The sequence below is a fragment of the Dendrobates tinctorius genome, unplaced genomic scaffold (assembly GCF_039654945.1).
Source record: "Dendrobates tinctorius isolate UK_male_01 unplaced genomic scaffold, ASM3965494v1 ptg000374l, whole genome shotgun sequence".
NCBI lineage: Eukaryota > Metazoa > Chordata > Amphibia > Anura > Dendrobatidae > Dendrobates > Dendrobates tinctorius.
The window spans coordinates 643,140-667,421 of NW_027362040.1; the positions used below are offsets into that span (position 1 = coordinate 643,140).

At 49.0% G+C, this 24,282-nt stretch overlaps 1 protein-coding gene across 1 annotated transcript in view; it reads right to left on the reverse strand.

The window, feature by feature from the left end:
* Positions 1-16,652, reverse strand: part of KCNN1 (potassium calcium-activated channel subfamily N member 1) — a 247,950-nt gene extending 231,298 nt beyond the window's left edge. The window contains exon 1 of the mRNA XM_073562966.1: positions 16,145-16,652. Coding sequence (XP_073419067.1) covers positions 16,145-16,174 — 30 coding nt within the window. The 5' untranslated portion in view covers positions 16,175-16,652. The remainder of the gene's footprint in view (positions 1-16,144) is intronic.
* Between the last annotated feature and the right edge of the window lie 7,630 nt (positions 16,653-24,282).

The window sequence follows — 24,282 nt, forward strand, 5'->3', positions numbered from 1 at the left end:
TGAAGTTCAAAGCTCAATGAGGTTACAAAACCAATTTAGTGCTTCAGGAAGTCAGTAAAAAGTAGTTAGGAGTGTTCAAATCAAGAAAATGATAAGGGTGCCCATACTTTTGCACCGGTCAAATTTTGTTTAAATGCAGATTGCACATTTTCTGTTAGTACAATAAACCTCATTTGAATCCAGAAATATAACTGAGTCCATCAGTTATTAGATATATGAAACTGAAATACCTGTTGCAAAAACCAAAATTGTTATAAAGAAAAAAGGTTAACATTAATAGGGGTGCCCAAACTTTTACATATGACTGTATATATTTTTTTATGTTTTGGCACTTTTTCAAACAATAAAAACTATTTTATATAAAAATAATTATTTTTCCATCGCTTTATTCTGAGAGCTATAACTTTTTATATGAATAAATATTTTTTTTTTTTTTTTTAATTGTTACTTTTTCACCTTATCCCTCTATAGGACACTCACTTTGTGCAGGCTGATCACTTCTATAGCATGCAGATCTGCATGCTATAGAAGCTGCAAGCGCTGCAGCTTCTAAACACTAACCTGAGAGACTTCTTGAGTCTCCAGACATGCACTGCACATGAAAGGAAGTCTCTCGGCTCTGGAGACCAGGATGTCATCATGACAACATCGGGTCTCCATGGCAGTGATCGGGACCCTATGTCATGATGCTGGGCCTCCGAACCAAAGGTAGAGGGGCTGTCAGTACCTCTGCCGGCTCAGGAATGCCGACGATCATGTTTGATCTCAGTGTTCTGGGGGTTAAAGTGTGGGAGTGGTCCGTGATCGCACCTGGCACTTAGTGCCGGGTGTCAGCTGTGAGAATCAGCTGACACCCGGCCGCAGTCATCTGCACTCCCCCCCCGTGAGCGCGGCTGATCGCACATATGACTTACTATCCCGTCCATGGGCATTAAGTCCCAGAGCACATGGCCAGGATAGTATATCAAATGTCAGAAAGGGGTTAAACCATGGCAGGACTAAGAACCACTGGAAACTCAATGCCTGTGGGCCAATCCCAAAGCTACGGTGGAGGAAGTCATGATTGCGGAATTGCCAGGGTGCAAAGAGGTCGTGGAACACGACATTCTAGCAGAGCCACATGTAAAGGTAAAATTCAAACCCTACAGAATCCCTGAAGCATGCAGGGAGATTACCTGCAAGGAGGTGAAGATAATGCTGAATCTCGGAGTGATAGAGAAATCAAGAAGTCCCATCATCCTTGTACCAAAGACCAAGGGCGAGTAGTAGTTTTGGAATGATTACCACAAGCTCAATGAGGTGTCTAGCTTCGATGCATACCCGATGCCCCGTGTGGATGAACTCCTTGAGCGACTGGGGTCCGCAAGGTACATCACAACACTCGACCTGACAAAGGGGAACTGGCAGATCCCCATGTTCCAGAGAGCCAAGGAGAAGACGGCCTTCTCGACACCAGATGGGTGTTTTCAGTACACCAGAATGCCCTTTGGACTGCAGCAAGCCCCAGCTACTTTCCAGAGGGCGATGGTTCGAATTCTGGCTCCACAGAAGAAATATGCCGCAGCTTACTTGGATGACATAGTCATTTTCAGCCGTGACTGGAGTTCGCATCTGCCAAAGGTACAGGCGATCCTTGATGCGTTGAGGAAAGCGGGATTCACCATAAATCCCAAGAAGTGTGCAATAGGAAAGGAAGAGGTCAGGTACTTGGGCTGCATCATTGGGAGAGGCGAAATAAAGCCCCAGTTGAACAAACTAGAGGTGACTCAGGAGTAGTCTCAACTGCTCTCCAAGAAGCAAGTGAGGGCGTTTCTTGGGATTAAGGGGTATTACCGGCGTTTTATCTCGAACTTTGCTATAATTGCCACACTGTTAACGGATCTCCTTCTGGGCACCAAGTCAACGATGGTGAAATGGACTCCTGACACAGAGATGGCGTTTCAAGAGCTCAAGTGGTCTCTGTGTAAGCATCCGGTTCTGGTCGCACCAGACTTTAGCAAGGAAATTGTGGTCCAGACTGATGCGTCAGAGGTTCAGTTGTGAGCCGTGCTGTCTCAAGAGATAAATGGAGAAGAGCCGGAAACTCTTCTTGCAAGAAGAATTGCGCCATAGTGGAGAAGGAGTGTTTGGCTATAAAATGGGCCATAGACACTCTGAAATACTACCTGCTAGGCCGCAGTATATCCAAAAGCCTGCCATTAATCATCTAGGACAAAGAAGGCCTAGGCAAATACATAAATTCATAAAAATTATTTTATTTAACATAAACACATAAAAAATATATAGACAAGGAGATTTCCAAAAATTGCCACGATAAAATAAATACACCAAGGTTTAAGTTAACCCCTTCACTACCAAGGGTGGTTTGCACGTTAACTACCGGGCCAATTTTTACAATTCTGACCACTGTCCCTTTATGAGGTAATAACTCTGAAACGCTTCCATGGATCCCGGTGATTCTGACACTGTTTTCTCGTGACATATTGTACTTCATGTTAGTGGTAAAATTTCATTCATATAACTTGCGTTTATTTGTGAGAAAAACGGAAATTTGGCGAAAATTTTGAAAATTACGCAATTTTCCAACTTTGAATTTTTATGCCCTTAAATCACAGAGATATGGCACACAAAGTTAATAAGTAACATTTGCCACATGTTTACTTTACATCAGCACAATTTTGGAACCAAAATTTTTATTTGTTAGTAAGATATAAGGGTTAAAAGTTGACCAGCGATCTCTCATTTTTGCAACACCATTTTATTTTTACGGACCACATTTGAAGCCACTTTGAGGGGTCTATATGATAGAAAATACCCAAAAGTGACACCATTCTAAAAACTGCACCCCTTAAGTGCTTAAAACCACATTCAAGGAGTTTATTAACCCTTCAGATGCGTCACAGGAATTTTTTGAATATTTAAAAAAAATTAACATTTAACTTTTTTTCACAAAAAAAATTACTTCAGGTTCAATTTTTTTTATTTTACCAAGTGTAACAGGAGAAATTGGACTGCAAAAGTTATTGTGCAATTTGTCCTGAGCACGCTGATACCTGATATGTGGGGGGAACCACTGTTTCGGCGCATGGCAGAGCTCAGAAGGGAAGGAGCGCCGTTTGACTTTTTCAATGCAAAATTGGCTGGAATTCTGATCGGACGCCATGTCGCGTTTGGAGAGCCCCTGATGTACTTAAACAGTGGAAACCCCCCACAAATGACCCCATTTTGGAAACTAGACCCCCCAAGGAACTTATCTAGATGTGTGGTGAGAACTTTGAACCCCCAAGTGCTTCACAGAAGTTTATAACGCCCAGGCGTGAAAATAACAAAAAAATTTTTTTCCACAAAAATGATATTTTTGCCCCCAAATTTTTATTTTCCTAAGGGCACCAGGAGAAATAGGACCCCAAAAGTTGTTTTGCAAATTGTCCTGAGTAGGCTGATACCCCATATGAGGGGGTAAAACACTGTTTGGGTGCATGGCAGAGCTTGGAAGGGAAGGAGCACCATTTGACTTTTTCAACGCAGAATTGGCTGGAATTGAGATCAGACGCCATGTTGCGTTTGGAGAGCACCTGATGTGCGCAAATAGTGGAAACCCCCAATTCTAACCCTAACCCTAGCCCTAACCCTAACCCTAACCCTAACCCTAATGGGAAAATGGAAATAAATACATTTTTTAAATTTTATTATTTTTCCCTAACTAAGGGGGTGATAACGGGGGGGGGTTTGATTTACTATATATGGCGGTTTTTATGTTTGGCAGCTGTCGCACGCTAAAAGACGCTTTTTATTGTAAAAATAGTTTTTGCATCACCACATATTGAGAGCTATAATATTTCCATATTTTGACCCACTGAGTCATGTGAGGTCTTATTTTTTGCGGGACGAGTTGACGCTTTTATTGGTATCATGTTCGGGCATGTGACATTTTTTGATCGCTTTTTATTTCGTTTTTTTGGGACGCAGAATGAACAAAAACCAGCGTTTCATGAATTTCTTTTGGGTGGTGCGTTTACGCCGTTACGGGTGTGGTAAAATTTATAAGGCGGTTTTATTCTTCGGGTCAGTATGGTTACAGCGATACCTCATTTAGGTCGTTTTTTTATGTTTTGGCGCTATTATGCAATGAAAACAATTTTATATAAAAAATAATTATTTTTGCATCACTTTATTCTGCGAGCTATAACTTTTTTATTTTTTCGCTGATGATGCTGTATGGCGGCTCGTTTTTTGCAGGACAAGATGACGTTTTCAGCGGTATCATGGATATTTATATGCGTCTTTTTGATCGCACGTTATTGCACTTTTTGTTCGGCGGTATGATAATAAAACATTATTTTTTGCTTCGTTTTTTATTTTTATTTTTTAAGGGGTTCGCTTAAGGGGTTAACTATTGTGACAGTTTTATAGGGCGGGTCGTTACGGACGCGGCAAAATCAAATATGTGTACTTTTATTGTTTTTTTTGTTTTTTATTTCCAAAAAATGAATTTATTGGGGAATATTTTTTTTTTTTTTTATTTATTTAGCGATTTTTTTAAAATTATTTTTACACTTTTTTTAATTTTTTTTTACTTTATTACAATGTCCCAGGGGGGACATAACTGTCCTGTGACAGATCGCTTTGCAGGCACTGAGGAAGCCAGCTTCCTGCAGGCCCCCGGAGGTCCCCGTCGCCATACTGGATCCGGGGACCTGCAGGAAAGGAGCCCCCAGCAGCAGCGCTGCACATTGCGCTGCCGTGGGGGGCTCAGGGAAACATGGAGGGAGCCCCTCCCTGCCGATGCTTCCCTTTAACCCCCGGTACACAGCGATCGTGTTTGATCGCGGTGTGCAAGGGGTTAACGTGTCGGGGGCGGTCCGTGACCGCCCCTGACACATTATGCCGGGTGTCAGCTATGATAATTAGCTGACACTCGGCTGCGATCAGCGGCGCTCACCACTTGGGCACCGCTGATCGCGATGAGGTAATATTCCGTCCATGGTAATTAGGTCCATGGTCACATGGCCGGAATATTACGTCAATTGTAGGTAAGGGGTTAATGTCAGACCATGCCTCTCTGAGTTGGTTAAGTGAGAAGAAGGGTAAGAATGCCAAGGTGACTAGGTGGTTCTTAGCCCTTCAAGACTTCACTTTCCATGTACAGCATAGGCCTGGGAAGTTGCATGGCAACGCAGATGCTCTCTCCTTAATTCCCTGTTTAATGTCTGAAGGTGCCAAAACCATCAGCTTTGGGCAGAGGGGGGGAATATGTGACATGGTCACTGGAACAGTGTATGAGGGGAGATATTTGTCAATGCGCAAGTTGGCATCAATGGTATGAAACCAGAATATTTTTCCTCCAGCACACTAAGTGTTGGGATGGTTAAAGTATGCTGCATACATGGGCTAGTTTTATGTGAGCACTCATAGAGTGGGAGGGAGAATGCTCACCATATCTCTTCTGCAGCCGACTCTGGCATGTGTACTAGCAAGATGTGCGGTGATGTCACAATAATGTGATCATCACATGGTCCTGGTTAAATACCTGGACATGTGATACAGTATGGGTGATGTCTTGGGAGAGGAGATACCGTATATACTCGAATATAAGTCGAGTTTTTCAGCCCCCTTTTTGGGCTGAAAAAGACCCCCCTCGACTTATATTCGGGTCACGGTTCAAACTTACCTGGTCCCTGTCGTCTCCGCGGTCCCCGGTATGTGTCTGCGTCCCCTGCAGCCTGTCAGTGTCCCAGCGGCGGGTGATGATAGGGCCGCGGCGGCGGCGTTACAAGTCGCTGCGCGCCGCTCTCTCCCGCCTTCCGTCTTCTGGCAGTGACGTACAGGGGGCGCGATGACGTGGATAGCACGCGCCCTCTGCCTGAGTCACTGAAGAGCCGGGAACGCTCAGGAGCAGCTGTCAGCAATGGAGGTGAGTATATAGTGGGTTTTTTTTTTTTGTTTTTTTTTTATTCCAGCAGGGGCAGCAGCAACATGATTAGGATTACCGGTAATCCTATCACTTGGCCAATAAATTATCATGCATTGGGGCCACTATTACGGTACTCACTGTGCAGCATTTATGGGGGCATATGTTGTGCAGCATTATGGTATTTGGGCCACCATTATTCACTGTGCAGCATTTATGGGGGCATATGTTGTGCAGCATTATGGTATTTGGGCCACCATTATTCACTGTGCAGCATTTATGGGGGCATATGTTGTGCAGCATTATGGTATTTGGGCCACCATTATTCACTGTGCAGCATTTATGGGGGCATATGTTGTGCAGCATTACGATATTTGGAATTTGCAATTCCCACCCAAGGCTTATACTCGAGTCAATAAGTTTTCCCAGGTTTTTGAGGCAAAATTAGGGGGGTCGACTTATACTAGGATCGACTTATACTCGAGTATATACGGTACTCCTGCCCACTCCGCATAGCCACATTCGCTATAATATCCCACAACATCCCGTCAGCCAGAGCTACCGGACTACTATCCCTAATATCCCACATCATCCCGTCAGCCACAGCCGTCGGACTACTACCCCTAATATCTGACATCATCCCGTCAGCCAGAGCCACCGGACTACTACCCCTAATATCCCACATCATCCCGTCAGCCAGAGCCACCGGACTACTACCCCTAATATTCCACATCATCCCATCAGCCTGGAGTCAGAACCAGAGCGCTGAGTGGAACGGTCCTAACTTCCATACCGGGGATCCCTTTAAGAGAGGCCTGGTGTCAGAATCATAGCAACCAATCACAGCTCAACTTCTTTTAAACAGCTCCGGTGAAATGAAAGATGCTTAGCGATTGGTTGCAAGGAAAACTGTTGCTCATAGCAACAAATCACAGCTCAGCTTCTTTTAAACAGCTCTGGTGAAATGAAAGATGCTTCGTGATTCGTTTGTGATGCACACATACACACACATACATTCAATTTTATATATATAGATATCTACGTATATAGTGAAATCAAAATCAAAAGTATAAATATTTAGCAGCTTTTATCAGTCTCAAAATTAGTGTGATTAGTTCATAAAGTTGCTAGGGAAATTATATTTTCCAGTGTTCATATGGAAGTCTAGTGTATTATTTGCTTATTTGGTTCCTTATAGTTGTCTAATATTTCAATTAGATTTAACATTGGAAATATTCAGTGTGATAATTAAGAAATAATAAGAGGCATAATACAAAATATGCTGTAATTATGACATTGAATCTTCTAGAAAAAAATGTAATCAAAACGTCATAAAACGATAGCCCACACAAGCTCACATAGCATGTGAAAATTTTCTGTCCTTGACTGCAATATTTGGTATTATCTCTAAATCAAAATTAGTATTAGAACTGTTTGTCGGGGGCTTCAATGATTGAGTTGATACGGCCGGGCAGCAGGGTTGTCACGGCCGAGATGGCATGGTAGAAGCACACACTCTGCAATAATGAATCACCATCTGGCAGTCAAGATGCCACAATAATATTTGCAGGCTGAATGTGTAGTTTTGGCTATAAAGCTTGGCGATTTTATTTGAGTCCCTTAGGTTTAGTGAATTGAACCTGTAATGCTATATACTGTATAATGGCAGTGTAGGAAGGTGTGTTCTTCAACCATTGTGAAAACAAATTATTGTTATTTTTCAATGACTGCACCTCTAGGCCGTAAAAGAAAATCATTTTCTGAGGTGCAAGAACTCGGCTAGCTACCTTTGGGGTAGCCAATAATAAGGACAACGTTTTAAGCCAACATAATTTATAATCATGAGACTGAATGCATGCAAGTCATTGTTAGCCTAACAAAAGGCGGCCTCTAAACTAAGGACCTTGCTTTTGGATTGAGATATGTATCAAGCAACTATGGGTGTTGTGTTTGCAGCCACTTATTTTTAGGCACATAATGTATAATACTAATTAGGACACACTTCAGCTAGGCAATTAAAATATATACATTTGAAATCCAAGTGATACATATTTTCCAAATCAATATATTGAATATATCTGGACATACTGCACATGTATTAAAGTAGAAAGGTAAGAAAAATATTCTTGATAAATAAAAAAACATGCTGTAAGTTATGACTTTGTTGATAGTGTTTTCACTTTTCCTTTTTAACATATATGACCAAGTTTCGACTTTACTGGATTTTTGATTGTATATCTGGCATATGGCCATTTTTTTAATTAGTAATTATTATAACTGTGAGGAGGTGGCCTCATTCTAAAGACTATTGGACCAATACACGTAGAGCGGAATCAACAGCTCTAAGGGATGCAGACGTTTTCCAGCACTCAGCACCGGTAATGTCGATCTTATTGTTGTGTTTTATTAGAGATTTGCTTGCTCATTAGTTCAGCCTCAGGAACCAATGTTTCCATTCAGTGACAGTAAGCAGAGGAACAAGTGCAGGCTGGATCTTATGGATACATAAGGCCAGACACAAGGTTGGTAATCAGGTAAAGAAATCATTCCATTACTCTTGTTTGTGTCTCAGAGATCCCAATTGAGCCATATGAGACTGTACATTGACTCTTTTTGTATGTTAATTTGTAAATGTCTGCTGAGTACATATTGCATCAACCCACTGCAGTTTACTAATCTACTCAACATAGGACAAATATGCACGTCAATTGAACAATCGAACAATGAAGGATCACCTCCCCCCAATCCTGTGGAGGAATGTCCTGAATGTTCCCATTACAAAGTCTCTGGCTCCCTATGCAGAGGGGTCTTGTCAGGAACAGCTCAAAGAACGATGGCTCCATCTGATGTGATACAGGTCTGCTACTCTGCCCATCACAGAACACACAAAGATGTTTGGAAGACCCCGATTGGAACTGTATTATATGATGTTGTCGACTAGAGCTGGGTACATGTGCTACAGTCATGATATTCATCATCCGGATGTGAGGAATTATCTTAAGGACTATAGTTGCTTGCTGGAGTGGCATAGATGTGCTACAGTCATGATATCTGTAGTCTGGAGGAGCATGGACTGTGACTACAAACTATACCACTTGGAGATACAAAAGCTATTGGCCAACCAAAAGTTTGGAAACTGTGGGTATCTCCTGGTACAGGGGCACTGGAACTATTGACCCCGTGATGCGATCTTGTGGACTGGGGACATTGCATTGTAACCATCTGCCCGCGATTGCTGTAAGATTGAGGACGTAAATAATAAAAATGGTTACATTATTAACCTGCCTAGGTGATTATTACAATTCACAACCTCAGATCTTCACAATGACATATTGGAAAAATATTTTGGCAAAAGAATCTTTCGTCAGACCTGAGAGTTCAAAATTTATGTCTGAATTGTCAGACTTCATTGTGTTTCTTCTCTGTATCAGTTGGCCACAATTATTATTGGTTTGTTTTTTACACTAAAGCATTTATTCTTTACTATATTTCTAAGGTAATACTGATCCAAAAGTGAGTATGTAGTGCTCTATCATAATTCTAGCAGGTTGTCATATTGTGGTCTGTTTACATGAATATGTCATGATGATTGCTTCTCTTCCTCATAGTGGTTGTTGGTGCAGTTGCTTTTGGTATGATCTCACCAAACATTCATTCTAAAGGCCCCGTCACACAAAGCGATCTCGCTAGCGAGATCGTTGCTGAGTCACAATTTTTGTGACACAACAGCGATCTCACCAGCGAGATCGCTGTGTGTGACAGCGATCAACGACTGGCCCCCCTGCCGGTATCGCTGATCGCTGCAGGAAAGGCCAGGACTTTTTTTTGGTCGCTGGTCTCCCGCTGGCCACCACGCATCGTTGCGTGTGACAGACGGGAGACCAGCGATCTGCTGGTAACTAATGTGCATATCGGGTATCCAAGGGACGTGCGTCCCTTAGATACCCGATGTGTACGTTAGTTACCAGCGCGCTGATGCAGGGAGCTGGTAACTAATGTACACATCGGGTATCTAGGGACGCACATCCCTTGGATACCCGATGTGTACGTTAGTTACCAGCTTCCTGCATCGGCGCGCTGGTTACTAACGTGCACAACGGCGCTGGGCGTCGCTGTGCTGATCGCTGGTGAAGCTGTCTGTTTGACAGCTCACCAGCGATCACATAGCGATTCACCAGCGATCCTGACACATTGATATCATTGTCAGGATCGCTGATGAGTCGCTATGTGTGATTCCAGCCTAAGGTTAGGCATGCCTTACATTTCCATATAATACAAGTTGCCTTCACCAGATAAATATTATCAAAGCCCGTCTCTGGTCTCCTTATGTAGCACACCAAAAGACACAGCAGATTAAAGAAAAAACACCAATGGATTTTGACATCATTTCAATACAATACGATGCTGTACAAACAAACGCATCTGCCAAATAGTGTCCTATGAAACGTCTCAGACTTAGCCTAAGAAGAGGCAAAAGATTGGTACAAAATAGGATAAAACAGAATTCAACACTCAAGGGAGAAGGAAAAAAGTGTCAGGACAGGTTTGAAGAAAGTTACACTGGTCAATCCATTAGGATAAAAATTCAGAAGATGAATATTGAATATTAAGTGAATGGTTTCAAAGCAGTGAGGAGCAGCACCTGAGTATTGATGGGAGAACATTGTCAGGATAACCAAGCAGACATTATACCTAATATAGCACAATGAACTAGAAGTTGCCAAGACCTTGATGGCACAAATTACCATTGAAATCCTTCTTTGATTACAGATGACTGCATGTCCTCCAGGTAATAAAGGAAGGGTGATCTACTCATGAAGCCCTAGGGAGTGCAGGAACACACAGAAGCCCTGCAGTTGTGGTACCTGTAAACCTACTATTAGCCACACACAAAAGTCAAGGGAGTCTGAGGCCATGGATAACATGCAGTTTTACTGCATGTCTAGCATATCCTACAGACATAGAGATAGACATGAGCATAGTAACTTCGGACAAAGGCAACCGCATCAAACAGAATAACAAGGTTCAGATCAAGAAGGCAAACACATCATTCCTGCACTGCATTAGCTGCATTGGCACACGGTGATGTCTGACTGAGGCTGAGGTCTTCTACTCTGATGCAGGCACAAAAATGGCATCATGTTATATAGTACTGTAGTCCAGCACACTGCAGACACTCTGCCTTTCACCCTCCACTCCACAATGTGGCACTCAGGAACCTTTCCTTACTTGCATCTGCACTGACTTTCATGCTTTTCCTAATTAAGGGTCTCCATCATGCACACAGCAGCAGGCAGCCCAGGGACACATCTAGGACCTGGTTGCAGCAGGCAGCCCAGAGACACATGCAGGACCCGGCTGCAGCAGGCAACCCAGGGACACATCCAGGACCCGGCTGCAGCAGGCAGCCCAGAGACACATGCAGGACCCGGCTGCAGCAGGCAGCTCAGGGACACAACCAGGACCTGGCTGCAGCAGGCAGCCCAGGGACACATCCAGGACCTGGCTGCAGCAGGCAACCCAGGGACACATCCAGGACCTGACTGCAGCAGGCAGCACAGGGCACATCCAGGACCTGGCTGCAGCAGGCAGCCCAGGGACACATCCAGGAACTGACTGCAGCAGGCAGCCCAGGGACACATCCAGGACCTGGCTGCAGCAGGCAGCCTAGGGACACATCCAGGACCAGGCTGCAGCAGGCAGCCCAAGGACACATCCAGCACCTGGCTGCAGCAGGCAGCCCAGGGACACATCCAGGACCTGGCTGCAGCAGGCAGCCCAGGGACACATCCAGGACCTGACTGCAGCAGGCAGCCCAGGGACACATCCAGGACCTGGCTGCAGCAGGCAGCCCAGGGACACATCCAGGACCCGCCTGGCTGCAGCAGGCAGCCCAGGGACAAATCCAGGACCTGGCTGCAGCAGGCAGCCCAGGGACACATCCAGGACCTGGCTGCAGCAGGCAGCCCAGGGACACATCCAGGACCTGACTGCAGCAGGCAGCCCAGGGACACATCCAGGACCTGCCTGGCTGCAGCAGGCAGCCCAGGGACAAATCCAAGACCTGGCTGCAGCAGGCAGCCCAGGGACACATCCAGGACCTGGCTGCAGCAGGCAGCACAGGACACATCCAGGACCTGACTGCAGCAGGCAGCACAGGGCACATCCAGGACCTGGCTGCAGCAGGCAGCCCAGGGACACATTCAGGACCTGACTGCAGCAGGCAGCCCAGGGACACATCCAGGACCTGGCTGCAGCAGGCAGCACAGGGACACATTCAGGACCTGACTGCAGCAGGCAGCCCAGGGACACATCCAGGACCTGACTGCAGTAGGCAGCCCAGGGACACATCCAGGACCTGACTGCAGCAGGCAGCCCAGGGACACATCCAGGACCTGGCTGCTGCAGGCAGCACAGGGATACATCCAGGACCTCGCTGCAGCAGGCAGCCCAGGGACATATCCAGGACCAGGCTGCAGCAGCCCAGGGACACATCCAGGACCTGACTGCAGCAGGCAGCCCAGGGACACATCCAGGACCTGGCTGCAGCAGGCAGCCCAGGGACACATCCAGGACCTGGCTGCAGCAGGCAGCCCAGGGACACATCCAGGACCTGGCTGCAGCAGGCAGCCCAGGGACACATCCAGGACCTGGCTGCAGCAGCCCAGGGACACATCCAGGACCTGACTGCAGCAGGCAGCCCAGGGACACATCCAGGATCTGACTGCAGCAGGCAGCCCAGGGACACATCCAGGACCTGACTGCAGCAGGCAGCACAGGGACACATCCAGGACCTGACTGCAGCAGGCAGCACAGGGACACATCCAGGACCTGACTGCAGCAGGCAGCACAGGACACATCCAGGACCTGACTGCAGCAGGCAGCACAGGGACACATCCAGGACCTGGCTGCAGCAGGCAGCCCAGGGACACATCCAGGACCTGGCTGCAGCAGGCAGCCCAGGGACACATCCAGGACCTGGCTGCAGCAGCCCAGGGACACATCCAGGACCTGACTGCAGCAGGCAGCCCAGGGACACATCCAGGACCTGACTGCAGCAGGCAGCCCAGGGACACATCCAGGACCTGACTGCAGCAGGCAGCACAGGGACACATCCAGGACCTGACTGCAGCAGGCAGCACAGGGCACATCCAGGACCTGGCTGCAGCAGGCAGCCCAGGGACACATCCAGGATCTGACTGCAGCAGGCAGCCCAGGGACACATCCAGGACCTGACTGCAGCAGGCAGCACAGGGACACATCCAGGACCTGACTGCAGCAGGCAGCACAGGGACACATCCAGGACCTGACTGCAGCAGGCAGCACAGGACACATCCAGGACCTGACTGCAGCAGGCAGCACAGGGACACATCCAGGACCTGGCTGCAGCAGGCAGCCCAGGGACACATCCAGGACCTGGCTGCAGCAGCCCAGGGACACATCCAGGACCTGACTGCAGCAGGCAGCCCAGGGACACATCCAGGACCTGACTGCAGCAGGCAGCCCAGGGACACATCCAGGACCTGACTGCAGCAGGCAGCACAGGGACACATCCAGGACCTGACTGCAGCAGGCAGCACAGGGCACATCCAGGACCTGGCTGCAGCAGGCAGCACAGGGACACATCCAGGACCTGGCTGCAGCAGGCAGCACAGGGACACATCCAGGACCTGACTGCAGCAGGCAGCACAGGGACACATCCAGGACCTGACTGCAGCAGGCAGCCCAGGGACACATCCAGGACCTGACTGCAGCAGGCAGCACAGGGACACATCCAGGACCTGGCTGCAGCAGGCAGCACAGGGACACATCCAGGACCTGACTGCAGCAGGCAGCACAGGGACACATTCAGGACCTGACTGCAGCAGGCAGCACAGGACACATCCAGGACCTGACTGCAGCAGCCCAGGGACACATCCAGGACCTGGCTGCAGCAGGCAGCACAGGACACATCCAGGACCTGACTGCAGCAGGCAGCACAGGGCACATCCAGGACCTGGCTGCAGCAGGCAGCCCAGGGACACATTCAGGACCTGACTGCAGCAGGCAGCCCAGGGACACATCCAGGACCTGGCTGCAGCAGGCAGCACAGGGACACATTCAGGACCTGACTGCAGCAGGCAGCCCAGGGACACATCCAGGACCTGACTGCAGTAGGCAGCCCAGGGACACATCCAGGACCTGACTGCAGCAGGCAGCCCAGGGACACATCCAGGACCTGGCTGCTGCAGGCAGCACAGGGATACATCCAGGACCTCGCTGCAGCAGGCAGCCCAGGGACATATCCAGGACCAGGCTGCAGCAGCCCAGGGACACATCCAGGACCTGACTGCAGCAGGCAGCCCAGGGACACATCCAGGACCTGGCTGCAGCAGGCAGCCCAGGGACACATCCAGGACCTGGCTGCAGCAGGCAGCCCAGGGACACATCCAGGACCTGGCTGCAGCAGGCAGCCCAGGGACACATCCAGGACCTGGCTGCAGCAGCCCAGGGACACATCCAGGACCTGACTGCAGCAGGCAGCCCAGGGACACATCCAGGATCTGACTGCAGCAGGCAGCCCAGGGACACATCCAGGACCTGACTGCAGCAGGCAGCACAGGGACACATCCAGGACCTGACTGCAGCAGGCAGCACAGGGACACATCCAGGACCTGACTGCAGCAGGCAGCACAGGACACATCCAGGACCTGACTGCAGCAGGCAGCACAGGGACACATCCAGGACCTGGCTGCAGCAGGCAGCCCAGGGACACATCCAGGACCTGGCTGCAGCAGGCAGCCCAGGGACACATCCAGGACCTGGCTGCAGCAGCCCAGGGACACATCCAGGACCTGACTGCAGCAGGCAGCCCAGGGACACATCCAGGACCTGACTGCAGCAGGCAGCCCAGGGACACATCCAGGACCTGACTGCAGCAGGCAGCACAGGGACACATCCAGGACCTGACTGCAGCAGGCAGCACAGGGCACATCCAGGACCTGGCTGCAGCAGGCAGCCCAGGGACACATCCAGGATCTGACTGCAGCAGGCAGCCCAGGGACACATCCAGGACCTGACTGCAGCAGGCAGCACAGGGACACATCCAGGACCTGACTGCAGCAGGCAGCACAGGGACACATCCAGGACCTGACTGCAGCAGGCAGCACAGGACACATCCAGGACCTGACTGCAGCAGGCAGCACAGGGACACATCCAGGACCTGGCTGCAGCAGGCAGCCCAGGGACACATCCAGGACCTGGCTGCAGCAGCCCAGGGACACATCCAGGACCTGACTGCAGCAGGCAGCCCAGGGACACATCCAGGACCTGACTGCAGCAGGCAGCCCAGGGACACATCCAGGACCTGACTGCAGCAGGCAGCACAGGGACACATCCAGGACCTGACTGCAGCAGGCAGCACAGGGCACATCCAGGACCTGGCTGCAGCAGGCAGCACAGGGACACATCCAGGACCTGGCTGCAGCAGGCAGCACAGGGACACATCCAGGACCTGACTGCAGCAGGCAGCACAGGGACACATCCAGGACCTGACTGCAGCAGGCAGCCCAGGGACACATCCAGGACCTGACTGCAGCAGGCAGCACAGGGACACATCCAGGACCTGGCTGCAGCAGGCAGCACAGGGACACATCCAGGACCTGACTGCAGCAGGCAGCACAGGGACACATTCAGGACCTGACTGCAGCAGGCAGCACAGGACACATCCAGGACCTGACTGCAGCAGGCAGCACAGGACACATCCAGGACCTGACTGCAGCAGGCAGCCCAGGGACACATCCAGGACCTGACTGCAGCAGGCAGCACAGGGACACATCCAGGACCTGGCTGCAGCAGGCAGCACAGGGACACATCCAGGACCTGACTGCAGCAGGCAGCACAGGGACACATTCAGGACCTGACTGCAGCAGGCAGCACAGGACACATCCAGGACCTGACTGCAGCAGGCAGCACAGGACACATCCAGGACCTGACTGCAGCAGGCAGCACAGGACACATCCAGGACCTGACTGCAGCAGCCCAGGGACACATCCAGGACCTGGCTGCAGTCGGCAGTCTGCGCTGGTCCAACACGGAGTGACTGCTGCATCACAGTCATTTCTAGTCCAGAAACAAGAAGTTGCTACACACCTTTGGGACAATGAGTGCCCCCTTATGCTGGATAGGCCCTGCAATAGTGTAGGTGCCACATCAATCATAGACATTCCGATGCACTGTTATCAGCCCACTTACCCATGCTGCGAACTGGAAACCAAGCCACATAAGGTTAATTCTCTGGCATAGCAGGACCAGGACATGGGATGGTAATGGATCACATTCCCTTCTTCTGCTGCCTCATTTTGCTTGGAATGTGGCTATGGAATCCGAGCAGAAGTTGTCTCCGTGGCATTCGCCGCACTGCCGCAGCCGAGGAGCCCACCCTGGTCTTGTAGATTGGTCAATGCTGCAATGTCTCTTCTCTCCAGCCCTCCCTCCCCCGCAACTCCAACGGGTAACACAGCTGACAGAGCCTTCAGGGGGCAGACACAGGGTCCTCTATAGCCTGCAGCTGGGGGGCAAGGCTGCAAAGGGCGACCTGGCTGCAGACATGCCGTGCCTGCCTGGCATGGGTGGGGAGGTGGCAGCTGGCGGGTCTGCTACTTGGGTATCATGTGAGGCTTGGGTAGACACCCCCTAGTCCTGCAGATCAGATACTGCAGGTAATACAGCACGCTGCTGCTATGTGACAGCTCCCAGGACGCAGAGACTCATATTTGTCACGGTTTGTGCATTCAGGCTGTGGGTTGGCGTTATACTGGTACAAATGGCAACTAAGAAAAGCTGAGATGAGACAGAGCGAGGCAGAGATGTGGTGCGGTGCAGAGACATCATCTAGCTCCTGCAGGAAAACTGGGATAGATTGCTTTCTGTCAGCGAGGTTCAATTCTAGAACATATACTGTACTTAAGACTGGATGCTGTGTGGTGCCTGCACAGATAGGATGAAGTGTTGTGTGCTGCTGAAGGACAGCTCCCAGTACACCCAAAACGGATAAAGTGTTGTGTGCTGCTGAAGGACTGCTCCCAGTACACACAAAACAGATAAAGTGTTGTGTGCTGCTGAAGGACTGCTCCCAGTACACACAAAACAGATAAAGTGTTGTGTGCTGCTGAAGGACAGCTCCCAGTACACACAAAACGGATAAAGTGTTGTGTGCTGCTGAAGGACTGCTCCCAGTACACACAAAACAGATAAAGTGTTGTGTGCTGCTGAAGGACAGCTCCCAGTACACACAAAACGGATAAAGTGTTGTGTGCTGCTGAAGGACAGCTCCCAGTACACACAAAACGGATAAAGTGCTGTGTGCTGCTGAAGGACAGCTCCCAGTACACCCAAAACGGATAAAGTGCTGTGTGCTGCTGAAGGACTGCTCCCAGTACACCCAAAACGGATAAAGTGTTGTGTGCTGCTGAAGGACAGCTCCCAGTACACACAAAACGGATAAAGTGTTGTGTGCTGCTGAAGGACTGCTCCCAGTACACACAAAACAGATAAAGTGTTGTGTGCTGCTGAAGGACAGCTCCCAGTACACACAAAACAGATAAAGTGTTGTGTGCTGCTGAAGGACAGCTCCCACTACACACAAAACGGATAAAGTGTTGTGTGCTGCTGAAGGACTGCTCCCAGTACACCCAAAACGGATAAAGTGTTGTGTGCTGCTGAAGGACAGCTCCCACTACACACAAAACGGATAAAGTGTTGTGTGCTGCTGAAGGACTGCTCCCAGTACACACAAAACGGATAAAGTGTTGTGTGCTGCTGAAGGACAGCTCCCAGTACACCCAAAACCGATAAACTGTTGTGTGCTGCTGAAGGACAGCTCCCAGTACACCCAAAACGGATAAAGTGTTGTGTGCTGCTGAAGGACAGCTCCCACTACACACAAAACGGATAAAGTGTTGTGTGCTGCTGAAGGACAGCTCCCAGTACACACAAAACGGATAAAGTGTTGTGTGCTGCTGAAGGACAGCTCCCACTACACACAAAACGGATAAAGTGTTGTGTGCTGCTGAAGGACAGCTCCCACTACACACAAAACGGATAAAGTGTTGTGTGCTGCTGAAGGACTGCTCCCAGTACACACAAAACGGATAAAGTGTTGTGTGCTGCTGAAGGACAGCTCCCACTACACACAAAACGGATAAAGTGTTGTGTGCTGCTGAAGGACTGCTCCCAGTACACACAAAACGGATAAAGTGTTGTGTGCTGCTGAAGGACAGCTCCCAGTACACCCAAAACCGATAAAGTGTTGTGTGCTGCTGAAGGACAGCTCCCAGTACACCCAAAACGGATAAAGTGTTGTGTGCTGCTGAAGGACAGCTCCCACTACACACAAAACGGATAAAGTGTTGTGTGCTGCTGAAGGACAGCTCCCAGTACACACAAAACGGATAAAGTGTTGTGTGCTGCTGAAGGACAGCTCCCAGTACACACAAAACGGATAAAGTGTTGTGTGCTGCTGAAGGACAGCTCCCAGTACACACAAAACGGATAAAGTGTTGTGTGCTGCTGAAGGACAGCTCCCACTACACACAAAACGGATAAAGTGTTGTGTGCTGCTGAAGGACTGCTCCCAGTACACACAAAACGGATAAAGTGTTGTGTGCTGCTGAAGGACAGCTCCCAGTACACCCAAAACCGATAAAGTGTTGTGTGCTGCTGAAGGACAGCTCCCAGTACACCCAAAACGGATAAAGTGTTGTGTGCTGCTGAAGGACTGCTCCCAGTACACACAAAACGGATAAAGTGTTGTGTGCTGCTGAAGGACAGCTCCCAGTACACACAAAACTGATAAAGTGTTGTGTGCTGCTGAAGGACAGCTCCCAGTACACACAAAACGGATAAAGTGTTGTGTGCTGCTGAAGGACTGCTCCCAGTACACACAAAACGGATAAAGTGTTGTGTGCTGCTGAAGGACAGCTCCCAGTACACACAAAACTGATAAAGTGTTGTGTGCTGCTGAAGGACTGCTCCCAGTACACACAAAACGGATAAAGTGCTGTGTGCTGCTGAAGGACAGCTCCCACTACACACAAAACGGATAAAGTGTTGTGTGCTGCTGAAGGACTGCTCCCAGTACACACAAAACGGATAAAGTGCTGTGTGCTGCTGAAGGACAGCTCCCACTACACACAAAACGGATAAAGTGTTGTGTGCTGCTGAAGGACTGCTCCCAGTACACACAAAACGGATAAAGTGTTGTGTGCTGCTGAAGGACTGCTCCCAGTACACACAAAACGGATAAAGTGTTGTGTGCTGCTGAAGGACAGCTCCCAGTACACACAAAACTGATAAAGTGTTGTGTGCTGCTGAAGGACTGCTCCCAGTACACACAAAACGGATAAAGTGCTGTGTGCTGCTGAAGGACAGCTCCCACTACACACAAAACGGATAAAGTGTTGTGTGCTGCTGAAGGACTGCTCCCAGTACACACAAAACGGATAAAGTGTTGTGTGCTGCTGAAGGACAGCTCCCACTACACACAAAACGGATAAAGTGTTGTGTGCTGCTGAAGGACTGCTCCCAGTACACACAAAACGGATAAAGTGCTGTGTGCTGCTGAAGGACAGCTCCCACTACACACAAAACGGATAAAGTGTTGTGTGCTGCTGAAGGACTGCTCCCAGTACACACAAAACGGATAAAGTGCTGTGTGCTGCTGAAGGACAGCTCCCACTACACACAAAACGGATAAAGTGTTGTGTGCTGCTGAAGGACTGCTCCCAGTACACACAAAACGGATAAAGTGTTGTGTGCTGCTGAAGGACTGCTCCCAGTACACACAAAACGGATAAAGTGTTGTGTGCTGCTGAAGGACAGCTCCCAGTACACACAAAACTGATAAAGTGTTGTGTGCTGCTGAAGGACTGCTCCCAGTACACACAAAACGGATAAAGTGCTGTGTGCTGCTGAAGGACAGCTCCCACTACACACAAAACGGATAAAGTGTTGTGTGCTGCTGAAGGACTGCTCCCAGTACACACAAAACGGATAAAGTGTTGTGTGCTGCTGAAGGACAGCTCCCACTACACACAAAACGGATAAAGTGTTGTGTGCTGCTGAAGGACAGCTCCCAGTACACACAAAACGGATAAAGTGTTGTGTGCTGCTGAAGGACAGCTCCCAGTACACACAAAACGGATAAAGTGTTGTGTGCTGCTGAAGGACAGCTCCCAGTACACACAAAACGGATAAAGTGTTGTGTGCTGCTGAAGGACAGCTCCCAGTACACACAAAACGGATAAAGTGTTGTGTGCTGCTGAAGGACAGCTCCCAGTACACACAAAACGGATAAAGTGTTGTGTGCTGCTGAAGGACAGCTCCCACTACACACAAAACGGATAAAGTGTTGTGTGCTGCTGAAGGACAGCTCCCAGTACACACAAAACGGATAAAGTGCTGTGTGCTGCTGAAGGACAGCTCCCAGTACACACAAAACTGATAAAGTGTTGTGTGCTGCTGAAGGACAGCTCCCAGTACACACAAAACGGATAAAGTGTTGTGTGCTGCTGAAGGACTGCTCCCAGTACACACAAAACGGATAAAGTGTTGTGTGCTGCTGAAGGACAGCTCCCAGTACACACAAAACGGATAAAGTGTTGTGTGCTGCTGAAGGACAGCTCCCAGTACACACAAAACGGATAAAGTGTTGTGTGCTGCTGAAGGACAGCTCCCACTACACACAAAACGGATAAAGTGTTGTGTGCTGCTGAAGGACTGCTCCCAGTACACACAAAACGGATAAAGTGTTGTGTGCTGCTGAAGGACAGCTCCCAGTACACACAAAACTGATAAAGTGTTGTGTGCTGCTGAAGGACAGCTCCCAGTACACACAAAACGGATAAAGTGTTGTGTGCTGCTGAAGGACTGCTCCCAGTACACACAAAACGGATAAAGTGTTGTGTGCTGCTGAAGGACAGCTCCCAGTACACACAAAACTGATAAAGTGTTGTGTGCTGCTGAAGGACTGCTCCCAGTACACACAAAACGGATAAAGTGCTGTGTGCTGCTGAAGGACAGCTCCCACTACACACAAAACGGATAAAGTGTTGTGTGCTGCTGAAGGACTGCTCCCAGTACACACAAAACGGATAAAGTGCTGTGTGCTGCTGAAGGACAGCTCCCACTACACACAAAACGGATAAAGTGTTGTGTGCTGCTGAAGGACTGCTCCCAGTACACACAAAACGGATAAAGTGTTGTGTGCTGCTGAAGGACTGCTCCCAGTACACACAAAACGGATAAAGTGTTGTGTGCTGCTGAAGGACAGCTCCCAGTACACACAAAACTGATAAAGTGTTGTGTGCTGCTGAAGGACTGCTCCCAGTACACACAAAACGGATAAAGTGCTGTGTGCTGCTGAAGGACAGCTCCCACTACACACAAAACGGATAAAGTGTTGTGTGCTGCTGAAGGACTGCTCCCAGTACACACAAAACGGATAAAGTGTTGTGTGCTGCTGAAGGACAGCTCCCACTACACACAAAACGGATAAAGTGTTGTGTGCTGCTGAAGGACTGCTCCCAGTACACACAAAACGGATAAAGTGCTGTGTGCTGCTGAAGGACAGCTCCCACTACACACAAAACGGATAAAGTGTTGTGTGCTGCTGAAGGACTGCTCCCAGTACACACAAAACGGATAAAGTGCTGTGTGCTGCTGAAGGACAGCTCCCACTACACACAAAACGGATAAAGTGTTGTGTGCTGCTGAAGGACTGCTCCCAGTACACACAAAACGGATAAAGTGTTGTGTGCTGCTGAAGGACTGCTCCCAGTACACACAAAACGGATAAAGTGTTGTGTGCTGCTGAAGGACAGCTCCCAGTACACACAAAACTGATAAAGTGTTGTGTGCTGCTGAAGGACTGCTCCCAGTACACACAAAACGGATAAAGTGCTGTGTGCTGCTGAAGGACAGCTCCCACTACACACAAAACGGATAAAGTGTTGTGTGCTGCTGAAGGACTGCTCCCAGTACACACAAAACGGATAAAGTGTTGTGTGCTGCTGAAGGACAGCTCCCACTACACACAAAACGGATAAAGTGTTGTGTGCTGCTGAAGGACAGCTCCCAGTACACACAAAACGGATAAAGTGTTGTGTGCTGCTGAAGGACAGCTCCCAGTACACACAAAACGGATAAAGTGTTGTGTGCTGCTGAAGGACAGCTCCCAGTACACACAAAACGGATAAAGTGTTGTGTGCTGCTGAAGGACAGCTCCCAGTACACACAAAACGGATAAAGTGTTGTGTGCTGCTGAAGGACAGCTCCCAGTACACACAAAACGGATAAAGTGTTGTGTGCTGCTGAAGGACAGCTCCCACTACACACAAAACGGATAAAGTGTTGTGTGCTGCTGAAGGACAGCTCCCAGTACACACAAAACGGATAAAGTGCTGTGTGCTGCTGAAGGACAGCTCCCAGTACACCCAAAACGGATAAAGTGTTGTGTGCTGCTGAAGGACAGCTCCCAGTACACACAAAACGGATAAAGTGTTGTGTGCTGCTGAAGGACAGCTCCCAGTACACACAAAACGGATAAAGTGTTGTGTGCTGCTGAAGGACAGCTCCCAGTACACACAAAACGGATAAAGTGTTGTGTGCTGCTGAAGGACAGCTCCCAGTACACACAAAACGGATAAAGTGTTGTGTGCTGCTGAAGGACAGCTCCCAGTACACACAAAACGGATAAAGTGTTGTGTGCTGCTGAAGGACAGCTCCCAGTACACACAAAACGGATAAAGTGTTGTGTGCTGCTGAAGGACAGCTCCCAGTACACACAAAACGGATAAAGTGTTGTGTGCTGCTGAAGGACAGCTCCCAGTACACCCAAAACGGATAAAGTGTTGTGTGCTGCTGAAGGACTGCTCCCAGTACACACAAAACGGATAAAGTGTTGTGTGCTGCTGAAGGACAGCTCCCAGTACACCCAAAACCGATAAAGTGTTGTGTGCTGCTGAAGGACAGCTCCCAGTACACCCAAAACGGATAAAGTGTTGTGTGCTGCTGAAGGACTGCTCCCAGTACACACAAAACGGATAAAGTGTTGTGTGCTGCTGAAGGACAGCTCCCAGTACACACAAAACTGATAAAGTGTTGTGTGCTGCTGAAGGACTGCTCCCAGTACACACAAAACGGATAAAGTGCTGTGTGCTGCTGAAGGACAGCTCCCACTACACACAAAACGGATAAAGTGTTGTGTGCTGCTGAAGGACTGCTCCCAGTACACACAAAACGGATAAAGTGTTGTGTGCTGCTGAAGGACAGCTCCCACTACACACAAAACGGATAAAGTGTTGTGTGCTGCTGAAGGACAGCTCCCAGTACACACAAAACGGATAAAGTGTTGTGTGCTGCTGAAGGACAGCTCCCAGTACACACAAAACGGATAAAGTGTTGTGTGCTGCTGAAGGACAGCTCCCAGTACACACAAAACGGATAAAGTGTTGTGTGCTGCTGAAGGACAGCTCCCAGTACACACAAAACGGATAAAGTGTTGTGTGCTGCTGAAGGACAGCTCCCACTACACACAAAATGGATAAAGTGTTGTGTGCTGCTGAAGGACAGCTCCCAGTACACACAAAATGGATAAAGTGTTGTGTGCTGCTGAAGGACAGCTCCCACTACACACAAAACGGATAAAGTGTTGTGTGCTGCTGAAGGACAGCTCCCAGTACACACAAAACGGATAAAGTGTTGTGTGCTGCTGAAGGACAGCTCCCAGTACACACAAAACGGATAAAGTGTTGTGTGCTGCTGAAGGACAGCTCCCAGTACACACAAAACGGATAAAATGTTGTGTGCTGCTGAAGGACAGCTCCCAGTACACACAAAACGGATAAAGTGTTGTGTGCTGCTGAAGGACTGCTCCCAGTACACACAAAACGGATAAAGTGTTGTGTGCTGCTGAAGGACAGCTCCCACTACACACAAAACGGATAAAGTGTTGTGTGCTGCTGAAGGACAGCTCCCAGTACACACAAAACGGATAAAGTGTTGTGTGCTGCTGAAGGACAGCTCCCACTACACACAAAACGGATAAAGTGTTGTGTGCTGCTGAAGGACAGCTCCCAGTACACACAAAACGGATAAAGTGTTGTGTGCTGCTGAAGGACTGCTCCCAGTACACACAAAACGGATAAAGTGTTGTGTGCTGCTGAAGGACAGCTCCCAGTACACACAAAACGGATAAAGTGTTGTGTGCTGCTGAAGGACAGCTCCCAGTACACACAAAACGGATAAAGTGCTGTGTGCTGCTGAAGGACAGCTCCCAGTACACCCAAAACGGATAAAGTGTTGTGTGCTGCTGAAGGACAGCTCCCACTACG